This window comes from Urtica dioica, chromosome 7, assembly GCF_054948205.1.
Source record: "Urtica dioica subsp. dioica isolate 48M chromosome 7, U.dioica_male_clone48M_v1_H2, whole genome shotgun sequence".
Classification (NCBI taxonomy): domain Eukaryota; kingdom Viridiplantae; phylum Streptophyta; class Magnoliopsida; order Rosales; family Urticaceae; genus Urtica; species Urtica dioica.
The window spans coordinates 43774164-43785649 of record NC_142762.1 but is presented as its reverse complement, the minus strand read 5'-3'; the positions used below and the strand labels follow the sequence as shown (position 1 = coordinate 43785649).

Here is an 11486-nt window from a genome sequence, read left to right as displayed (position 1 = left end):
TTAGTATTTACAAAGCATCAGGTAAATATAAGTAGGCAATATTCAAGTGCATTCCACTAGTTAAAAGAAAATGTTCAAAAGCAAGGGACAATCCTTATGCATTTCTGATACACTTACATAACTTTTAATCCCTTGTATAGGACCCAAAAAAAAAAAAAGATCGTCCTTTCTTTAGCCTTGATATTATACTTTGCACTTCAACCATATTTCCCTGATGAACAGACAAACACATAAATTCAAGTCACTCAGAAGAAAAGCCAGTTTCAAATGCACAAAAATAAAGACATACCTCTGAAACTAAAGAGGGTCAGAGCTCTGGTTTGCACTGCTTCTTAAGCGGGGATGAAGGAGTAAGTACCAGCGAATTACTGCCACGCTTACAATAAACACGAAAACGAGACCTTCCGAGACCAGAAGGAGAAAATGCAGTGGCGATGAAATCGTTATCTTCGGCCAAAAGCTCCAAATTTTCCCACGCGAGCAAGTGGTCCACGCCGTTGAACTCGTAGGCGAAACCCAGGTGTATGATTTTGCGAAGACTCTTCACTTCGGAACCTCCTCTGATTCCCTCCGGAACTATTCCATCCGCTATTTCCTGTGCGAAAAACGATCCAAACTCTACGTCGGTCTTCCGATCTTCGTACCCGGACTTGTCGACAAACAACCGCCCGGAGATTTTGTCCCAAAACACCATCTTCTTGGTCTGAACTTCGAGTTTCGAAGTTGGAGATCGTGCAAGACTGTACGTGAATTCGATGGGTGTATCACTCTGGTACACTACGAGGCTGAGGAGCGGAGCGACAATTTTTCGCCTTTCTGTTGCCGACATGTTGAATCGAGGACCGGAAAGAAAACTCAGTATGAGTTTGATGAGACCCTTCTTTATCAGATCGGTTCTCGGCACGACGTTCATTTCATGGCCGGCGGAGGATAGGAAATCACTCCTTGGCTTGCAATCGACGAGATCAGACATCCTTTTCACGCCCAAAGCCTCGTAAATCTCCTTCAACTTTGGCGCCAGAGTATTTCCCGAGCCTCCATGGGTTGGGAACCACGCAAATAGTGGAACAGGAATGTTCGAAAATAGTTTCTTCAAGCGCAAGTCATCGGGAATGAAAACGTCTTCCTTGTTCACCAAATGGATTCCCTCATCAATGCTTGTCGTGGCCGAAACTCTGATTAGACTACGCTTCAGAGTTTCCTCGGTGTCAGGCTTCCAACACTTCGATACGAATTCCCAAAAATAGTAGCATTCTATGGAACTGACTTGGTGGGTAGTGCTTGAGCCCCATTCGTTCCACAGCTCCAAATACTCCGTCATGGATGGAGATTCTCGAACTCCAAAAGCCGAAGAGAAAAGTGGAAGTGATTCTTGTTCGTAATAACTGAAAAGCGAGAATAAGCGAGAGCCAAATAGATCGTCTGAGTCGTGAAGTACACATCTGTCAGAATTCACCCAGATTCCCGAAGTACCACCACCATTATTGTCAGGAATCCAAACCCGGAAATTACTTTTGTCTAGCTTATCTGGTCTCCACTTGAATCGATGAAGAAAGCTATACAACCTTTTGATCAAAGGTGTCTCCGTTTGAGAAAATAGGAATTGCGATATAAGAGTACAGACCTCCGTCGGCTCAATCTTCACTCCGATAGCTCTCAGTTCTTCTTTGTATTGAGATATGTCAGGATTATAAAACTTTACGTCGATGCTTGGCAGGTCAGTACGACTCAGAACTGTTTCCCAAGAAGCATCAAAAAGAGCACATCTTTCGGGAACATCGTAACTCTGCTTAGTAGTCTTCAAGAGCCTGCTTTTTGCAATATTCTTCAAAAACTTTTCCGGAATAGATTTTTGAATCACAGACTTCATGCACTCCAACAAAACCATTGTGCCTTCGGCGCTGATGAATTCGACTCCGATCGGGCTATTCAGACCGTTAAGAACAAGTTCGGCGCCACTTCCGAAATCTGTTATGACACCCAACATTTTCAATTCATCCATCAACTTGTACAAGCCGATGCCATAGTACCCATCATCGATGAGAGGAAGATCAACGAAGCATGAGATTGTTCCCCACTTTGAACCAGAAAGGATCGACTCGGTCGGAGTTTTGAAACCGTGACGCGTTTTCAACCATTTTTCAGATGAGAGCCACCTCAGTTCATCACTACCCAAGGGCAGAGTTTTGCTCAGCTCTTTGAAGGAACCGAGCATTGAAAGCACAGCGTCAGGAGACAATTGAGATGAAAGCAAAAGAGACTTAAACTTGGTAGAAATCATGTCGGTTATACTCGCGGTATCAACAGCCACTCCAACTGCCTTGAGTTCAGTAACATACCTGGTAATGAGATTCAAGTAATAGACCTCATCAATGGCAGGGATTCCTAAAACTGTCACCAAAGATCCTAGTGTTGAATTAGGAAGGGTAATTTCAGAGGCACATCTAAATCCACAAGTTGTTTTTAACCAGGCTTGGTCCTTGATCCTATCGATTAATCCACTGGACTCTGTAGACCCCAAATATCTGATGCATTGTAGTATCAATAAACCACAATCATATGTATGGCAATCAGTGTTAAACATGGCCTTTTCCTCAAGCAATTTATACAACTCACCCAAATCCATTGCAACTCCGAGCCGACATAATTCAGATGAGAAAGAACCTAATTTCATTCCATAATGCGCTTCATCAACAATAGGAAGATTTGTGAGTTTCACGTAGGGAATCTGATTTACTTTTCCCAATAAGAGAACGGAACCCATGGGAGAATTATAGCCTCGTCGAGTCTTCAACCATTTCTTCGTCTTCATGCCTTGCATCCATTGCTCATCGATTGTCTTCCTCTCGCAGGACAAACGAATGAACTCCAAGAGAGAGAATGTCCAGTCTTTGGTGATCTGAGAAGCATCGGTGGAGAGAAACCGGGTGGTAATCAATTCATGCACGTCATCTTTCCCAATCGACACACCAATGAATATCAGCTCATCTTGATACATATTTATTCTATATCCATAGAACCCCAGATCTATTACAGAGATATCATTCTTAAAATGATTCCACATATCATAAATAACTTTCCCAGTTTCATCTGGAAGAATGCACTGACTCGGAGAACTTATCCCGGTGCTAGTCTTCATCCACTTCCCGTTTCTAATGCTTTCAATGAACTTTTCGGGGATGATCGAGCCCTTGGTTCGAAGAAACCTAATCCAGTCCAGCAGCAAAAAAGTTTGCTCCTTTGACAGCCGAGAAGAAGCAATTCGTAGCTCCACATTCGGGGGAGATAGCTCGGGCAAGTCCATGGCTTTACCATACTTGTGAATGAATTCTAGAACGGCATTGTCAGGGGTATCTTCGCCAAGAAAAATACCACCGTTTGCATAAACACCCCCGATATCAACATAATCTTGATCCAGATACGGATTGCTAGGCCCAAATAATTTGCCCCAGTTGCTTCCATTACTCGAGACAAGAGTTACACTTCTGCTAGTTTTGACGCTCCCGGAACCATCAACGACCGGAATCTTGGCACAGAGTTCATAACACTCTCCATCATTGATGAAATTTTGGCTGTGCGCTTGATACACAAAATGCAGAAATAGAACTGTGAGATCTGATTTTTGCGATACAAATTGGAAAATATCCCGAAAGTAATCGGACGCTGTCGATGTTCTAACTCCAGCAGAGAACATTAGCCAATTGCGAGCAGCGTAGCTCTTACGATGCTCAAGAAGAGATTTTAGTATGTCGGGAGGCAGAAAATATATGTTAGAAGGGCAACCAAACTGTTCATTGCACTCACTGAGCCACAAATGCAAATCCACATTCAAAGCAAACATAACAGAAAGCTCTCCTTGCGAAATTTTAGAAATAGAGCACAATTCAGTGTTTCCTTCCCGGTTGGTGTACTTGAGAAGCGGAATGTCAAGAAAATAATCTTTAGTGAGACCTTTCTGATAGAGGAAACATAGCAGATCGATGTAAATCGGCGAAGGGGTTAGATCGACGAGATTACAAGCTTGTGTGCATTGTGCGTACCATCCAAGGCTCTTCTTCAAAGACCTCACACCCAAAAAGTCCAAAATCGAACCGTGATTATCATGGTCGAGGTACGAAATCGCATCTAATGTCTCTAATCCAAGCAAGGAACCTCCACTCTTCTTGAATTCAGACAAAATGGCACGGAACTCTGGAAAGATTCTCACAACCCAGCAAGGCCTGATGAAATAAATCTCACCATCAAACACCTCATACGGCACAATTTCGACTGCTTTCAACAGCTTTCTGATCCCGTCTCTAATAACACCGTTCAGCTTCGCGTACGGGGAAGCTTGAACCGGCAAAAAATCGCACACTTGGGACACTGTAGAAAAGAGAGAGTCATTTTTCAGGCAATCTGTGAAGGCATCCACAAACGCCGAAGGGACACATTCCATGATCCCCGAGTTCCACGGGTTGTTCAACGAAATGGACTCTCTAGAGGAAGTGAGTATGAAATCGGCTTGAATCACAAACGGGAAATTCGTGACCATCGCGGTAGGCAAGTAGGCAAAAATCCCGACCGAAGAAGTGCCTCTCTTCAGCCTCTTCCCGAACGGGAAAGCGAGGGTCACGACCCACTCGTCCACGTCAGCCCTAGCACCGACCCGGTTCCCAGGTTTCACCGGAAAAGCCTGCCTCCACATGAAGTACTCGCAAGTCTCCTCACCGATATCCGAACTCCTTTCTTCAACCGATAGTTGAACCACACGCGAATAATCCCCTCCTTCGCTGCTCAGGCTCACCTGGTTAGTCTCGTTGGATATCGAGATTATCGACACATTTTCTTGAGAATCAAAGCCGTCCCCGTTGACGTGTAACCGTTTCACCCGAGACAAAAATAGGAGAATCTCGGGATGAAGCTCCGACAACTGGGCTTTCACTGCTTCTACCTTTTCGGGCTTCAAAGGAAGAATGAGAGTTGTTGTTGGAAGCGCTTTGTTAGGTCCGTATAAACGGCGTATATCTGAGAGATGGGGCTTTTCGCAGACCCATTCAGGCACAATGTATCCAATGCCACAATGTGGGTCTGGTTCTTCGTTGAATCGCACTCGATATCCATTGCTAAATATGTGAGGTTGAGGACTCACAAGAAATACACTCTTGAATCCGATTCCTGCAATATAGTGACGGGATATTCAGTTACAAAATAACCCAACTTTTAGCTCCGGCTTGATATTACATGAAAATGAACAAATTTATGAGACAGAAAGTTCTCATTAATCTCAACTAAAGAAAAGCTTATTTAATTGATCGAGATCTATATAGTGACAAAAACAAGGCATGAAAGAGTAAAACCAAACTTCTAAGAAGCAAACAAATTTCAATGCAATAGCTTTCTAAACATCTTACTTGACTTCTGAAACTTTTTTTTTTTCAACTAGTTCGAAAAGAATAATAATAGCATCTTATCACAAAAAATTGATTACTACAAAGCTTGAACATCAATTCGTAAAATGGCTATTGGGAATGGGGAAAAAAGCATGACATGCAGATGTAAAAACTGAACTTTAAAGGTAAAAATGACCGAATTAAAAGCATGCAACTTTCTCAAACAAGTAATTTAAAAGAGAGAGAGAGAGAGAGAGTAATATGAGCTCACCTTTTTCACCAATATATCCTTGTTTTCTTTTGCCCTTCTTAGTGGAAAGACCAACACTGCAAATAGATTCCATGTTGTTCTTTAGAAACCCAACTTCATTGTTAAATATCAACAGCGTTGCCGGAGAACCAGTCCCAGTTATGTCTTCCTTGGTCAGCACAAACTCCAAAGTCGGTTCAACACTTTCTTCGTAATCGTTATCTTCAGCATTCTACGCAACCCAAAAAAAAAAAAACCCCCCAACTTCAAACAAGCTCTCAAGTCACTGATAGAATTCAAAGAGTTGAAAAGAAGTTGTAAGAAAACGAAACCTGAATGAGTTCCATGAGAAAGTGAATATCTTTGGTGTAGAGCTCCGCCGAGAGACTAGTGACGGCGTGATGGAGATCTTGGGTCAACGGGTTTGACTCCTTTTTGCCGATTGAGAACTTTCGAGACCTGATTTGTTCTACATGCAGCTTAGCTGCTGATTCAGTGGCTGTGTTCGAAACGGACAATGCCATAATCAGCGACTAATTCTTTTCTTTGATTCACTTTTTTAGCTCTGTGTTTTTTTTTTTTTTTTTGGGCGGTTCATATATATATTTAATATTTGATTGAAATGAAGAAAGAGAAGCTCTATGAGATGAAAGTGAATCAGAGAGAAAGAGTGCAGGGGCAGAGATCATCAAATCTATTGAAAGGACGTTGATATTACATGTATTTATCAATATGGTCCAAATCGTTTTATAAATTTTCGAAACGGTCCCCCAAACTATAAAATATTACATGATTGTAAATGTTCTCGTCGTTTTGGATCATTTGTAAATTCCACTAATCTTTTTCATTTGGTGGTGCAAGTATTGCTGTCAATTTTCAATCCTTTCTTGCTCTGTTATGATACGAATGCAAAATCAAATTACACGTAATGAATGCATTATCTAACGTGTTTCTCAAACCGCATGTCCAGATGCCTTGATTAACAAGGCACTTTCCCCAAATTTTGCCACGTCCTACCCAGGAAGTTTCCCGCAAACGACATACAAAAACACAGAAATAACGTCGTTTAAATCTTGTGAAAACGACAACAACAAGATACCACATTTTGCCATCGACGTGACTTTTTATTATGCCCGTTTATTTTCATCTGGATAATACAGTGAAACACGATTGTCGTTTATAGACATTGGTGTCGTTTTCCAGGCCGTAAACCAAAACAAAAGAAACAATCACAATTTTTATTTTTTTCCCTTATATACACTCTGAATTCCCAATATTAAATTATAATAATTCACGACTAGAACTAGATCAGTCAATCTCAACAATCCAGCCCTTGGTGTCTTTAATAACACCGGTTTGAATCCCCACGAGAGTCGAGTACAGTTTCGGACACACCGAATCAGAACCCGTCCTGAATTCAACTCTGATCATCACACAAATATATATTATCAGAGAAGGCATATTGATCATTAAAGATGCTTACATTATATATTAGCAATGAAAAAAATTACCTTTTGTGCTGATACGTAACAGACCCTACGGGAGCCACTACAACGGCTGTTCCGGAGCAAAATACTTCGTCGGCTTCCATTAATTCATCCACTGGAATACTACGTTCCTCAACCTAAATAATATTTGAGTAATTTATAAATTTATGATAATGATCTGTTTTAGTACTAATAAAAAAAAGATTGACGCGAAAACAAAATATGAATAAAATTGATCACCTCAAAACCATGGTCTCGGGCAATCTCAATAATGCTTGCTCTAGTAACTCCTGCCAATATTGTTCCGTTTGTAGGCGGTGTAGAAATTAAATTTCCCTAAAAAAATTAAGAAAGGGATTGATCGGAAAATAAGTTGAGTTCAAAAGTAATAATAACGTTTGTAAAAATTCTAATATGAATAAATGTACCTTGACAATGAAGATATTACAAGAAGATACTTCCTCTATGTATTTTTTGTTCACAGAGTCCAAGTATATCACATCCGAAAATCCATTGCTCTTCGCTCTACCCATCGCTTTTAACACCTGATTAATTAACATCAATTAATTCTTTCAAATAAATATTTGCAAGAAATTTTCGCCAAAAACAAAATAGAAGAAAAAGTTAGATTTTATTGCAACCAACCGGGGCGTAGTTAGATATGCTCTTCACTCCCCCGGCCCCACCAGGAGACGCTCGGTCGAATTCGCACTCCACAAATAATTTCAATGGTGCCAAACCCTCCTGATATTATACTTACCCTTTCAGTCTCATATTTATTTATTTTGAAAAAATAAAATATATAAATAAAATATAAAATCACACCTTGAAATAGTTGCCTACAGGAGAAGCATAGACTAGAAAAGTATACTCAGGAGCCGGGGCTAAACCCAATATGGGACCGCTTCCGATCAATAGAGGCCTGACGTATAGAGACCCTTTCCCCGCTGGTGGAACCTATAAACAAATCAATAATAGTTACATTAAATCACTATTAATTTATGTAAAAAGTTGATCAAGAAGTAAGCATTGGAGTGTTGACGTGTAATTCAAGTTATTAAAGAACTAGGTTCTTTGAAGCCAAACGGCTAGGTTATAGTATGTCGCTTGTATTGTTGTAATATGAACTAGAGTGAGGATTAATCAGATTAGAGTGACAATAAGATTAGAGTGAGAATTATTAAGATAAAATGTAAATGGAATTTCATTCTCTTGCAAACACTTGTGCGATGCTAATTGTCACGTGCGATAGCGAAAGAATATGCTTCCTCGATCTAGATGTAGAAAATTTGATCGAACCAGGAAAAAACTTTATGTCCCTAGTTTATGTTCTTGAGCAACTTGTTTGCAAGTGCTCATCGTGATTGGTCTTGAGATCAAGACCTTCTCATCGATTCGTGAACAAATAAAATAGTAACGATGAGCGGATATTACCCAACGCTTGTTGGCGAGGACGGTTTGCTTCACAGCATCGACGAATTGAGACACAGAAGGTGAGGGCATACACATTCTATCGGCCCCTATCTTCATTCGTTTCGCATTCATTTCGGGACGGAACATAATTAGGCCTCCCTCTTTTTTCCTATAAGCTTTCATTCCTTCAAACAATCCCTGTCACAACAATTCTCTAGTGAAATCCTCATTTATTTGAACCGGATTAATCACGGAAATTGGACATGAATATTACTCTAATTTGATGTTTTCTACCAAAATTGTTTTTTTCCATCTATTACTAAACCTGTCACAAAATCATGTTTTCTATTACAAATTTGTCACAAAATCCAGTATTTTGTGACAAGTTTGGTAATAAATGTGTCAAAAAAAACATTTTTTATTATATAAAAAAAATCATTCAAAATTATAATATTGATGTCCGATTCCCGATTGATTACGGATGGTAGATAATTTGCGTTACCTGTCCGTAATTTAGAACTCCCGCGGAAGGACTGAGCTCAATGTTGCCGTATCGACGAAGATGTCCAGATTCAAAACTCCCTTCCTTGACACATTTCATATCATACATGTAATCGGTTGGCATCAGACCAAAACCGAGGTTGTTCCAATCTATATCCGCGGACTCGTCATCACTGTGATTTATATAAAATCTATCAATCGATTTAATCTTTAAACATAACTAATTATTTATTTGAATAAATTCATATCATATGTAAATACCTTAAAGGAGATCCCTCATATGCTTGTGGCAACGAAGATATTGCTCTAGATTTGGATGAAACTAAGTTATAATACCGGATTCCGAGCTGCAAAAAGCCCTAAACATGTCATTTACGTATGTATATACAATCCATAATATACAATGCATATAAATTAGGTCTGAAAGGCTTGCTTAGAACGTTTGCGTTGATTCCCGCGAAGAGACGAGCGGGAAACTCTAATTTTTTACAAATTGGGAGCCCAACGGTCTTTTGTATATTGGACCTGGCCCAAACTTTAATAGAAAGCCCATTAAATGAAAAGGCCCAAGAGAAAAACTAGGGAAATTTTAAAAATACGACTTCAATCATACCTAAATAGAAAAATACTTGACAAGTTTCAAAAAAAAAAAAACAAAAAACAAAAAAACAAACAAACTAGGTATTTCATAACGTAAAAACCTATTGTAAAATATTTTTACATTAATTTTTGAATTATAAATATTTATAATTAATGAAAGTTGAAATGGTACATATTGAATTGAAATATTGCACACACAACTTTAAAATCTAAATGTAAATAAAGAGGCCCGTTTTCTACTTATGAAAATTCAGTGCATACTTAGAAAAGAAAAAAGTTAACGTTGATAGTGAGTCTAATTTCTTTATTGAAAAGATGGGTACGTAAGTGTCATTCTCAATAACTTTTCATCTTTGAGACCAACCAAAAAGAAAAATTTGTAAGATATAATGAAAAAACAACATTTTTTTTATTACGAATAAATTATATCCTTGCCATTTAATAAAACTATTTTCTTTTTCCAAGCAACAGTAAGCCAATTTCTGGGAAAAACAAAACAAAAAACAAAAGTATGATGCATGTATACGAGCTGTCGATCACATCATATAGCGCAAGAAGAGACAATTTAAGGTTGAAAAGAAAGCGCAAAAGCCTCACAACCGTTAAAAAAATATCTATTTACAAATAATGCATTAAATGCCTATTTTTTATAATCCAGTTGAAAATGATATCCCTGGAAATTGGAGCATTTACTAGAAGTTTTTTTTATCTTTCTTTGAATATTCAAATAATCCTGGGAACACTTTAATCCATAGAAACGCCGATTACACTGCATACATATCGATAGGAAATTAGGAATCATATGATAATATGCACTCTAAATATGATTGCGTTTATCAGCAAAAAAATTAACACGTAAATGGTTTGGTGTGGAAAAAAAAAAACCGAAACTTATTCGTGGCTGAGATGTAGAGAAAATAGAGAAGAATTTATACCTTGGATGATGAAGAAGATCCAACTCTAAACGATTGAGCCAAATTACCACGCCAGAAACTCGCTCTAATCATAATGGCTGATCCTTCTTTCTTCTTGTTTTGGACGAAAAGGAAAGTTCTTTTTTTTTAGGTAACGACGAAGAAGAGAGAAAAAAAAATAACGTAAATGGAAGAGGGTCGGAGTATTGGAAAGGACTAGAAAAATTACGATTTAGTTGGCAGAGTTGAGATCAGATCGAGAACAAAGCGCCAAAATATATAGAGAATAAGAATATTCAGCACGGAACTACCCGTGTAGAAACTACAAATGTTAATATGGACTTATCGTTGATTTATTTCCCTTTATTTTGTTGTTTGAAAAATCAATTTTATTTGTTTACTGAAAGGTTGTGAGAGGATAAGCGTGAGCGTGACTCATATTATAGTTGGCAATCTCAGTCCATGTTTAGCTGAGATTAGCCTTACACGTGGGCTAAGCACCGTTTGATATTAATAATAATAATAATAATAATAAATGTTTAGTATTGTAATTCTTTACAACAACAAAATTTAGACAGTATTGTATTACGGAGAGAAAAGAAAAATGCAGAGAAGAAGGTGATGAAAGAGAAAAATAGTTTCGGCTTATCTTCATTACTGTATATATGCTAATTACAAGAGAAAGGAAAATATGGTGATTACAAGAGAAAGGAATATTTCCATTACAAGGTTTCTAGAAGCTTATTTAGCTAACTAATTAATAAACCTACATTTAACTATACAGTAATAAGAATTAATCGTAATACTCCCCCTCAAGATGGAGAGAATATATCATGAACGTTCATCTTGCTCAAGAGAGTCTTGAACTGAGTTGGATGCAAAGCTTTCGTGAAAATGTCGGCTAACTGGTGAGCGGACTTGACATGAAGAGTTTTGATCAACCCATTCT

At 38.6% G+C, this 11486-nt stretch overlaps 2 protein-coding genes across 3 annotated transcripts; both read right to left on the bottom strand.

The window, feature by feature from the left end:
• On the bottom strand, nucleotides 1–6577 carry LOC149391916 (uncharacterized). Its single transcript, XM_089619410.1, has 4 exons — nucleotides 5955–6577; nucleotides 5644–5854; nucleotides 290–5157; nucleotides 1–211 (listed from the first exon to the last, which is right to left on the bottom strand). The coding sequence occupies exons 1-3, from the start codon at nucleotides 6144–6146 to the stop codon at nucleotides 308–310; spliced, it is 5253 nt and encodes a 1750-aa protein (XP_089475536.1). The 5' UTR covers nucleotides 6147–6577; the 3' UTR covers nucleotides 1–211; nucleotides 290–307.
• Nucleotides 6578–6718: 141 nt separating this feature from the next.
• On the bottom strand, nucleotides 6719–10811 carry LOC149391915 (branched-chain amino acid aminotransferase 1, mitochondrial-like). 2 transcript variants are annotated; one of them, XM_089619411.1, is made up of 10 exons: nucleotides 10559–10811; nucleotides 9285–9382; nucleotides 9025–9196; nucleotides 8544–8720; nucleotides 7935–8066; nucleotides 7755–7853; nucleotides 7538–7654; nucleotides 7350–7445; nucleotides 7134–7246; nucleotides 6719–7045 (listed from the first exon to the last, which is right to left on the bottom strand). In XM_089619411.1, the coding sequence occupies exons 1-10, from the start codon at nucleotides 10628–10630 to the stop codon at nucleotides 6931–6933; spliced, it is 1191 nt and encodes a 396-aa protein (XP_089475537.1). In that variant the 5' UTR covers nucleotides 10631–10811; the 3' UTR covers nucleotides 6719–6930. The 2 variants fall into 2 exon arrangements, with proteins under 2 accessions (XP_089475537.1, XP_089475538.1); XM_089619412.1 differs by having other exon boundaries at nucleotides 9285–9370; nucleotides 10559–10810.
• Nucleotides 10812–11486: the final 675 nt, after the last annotated feature.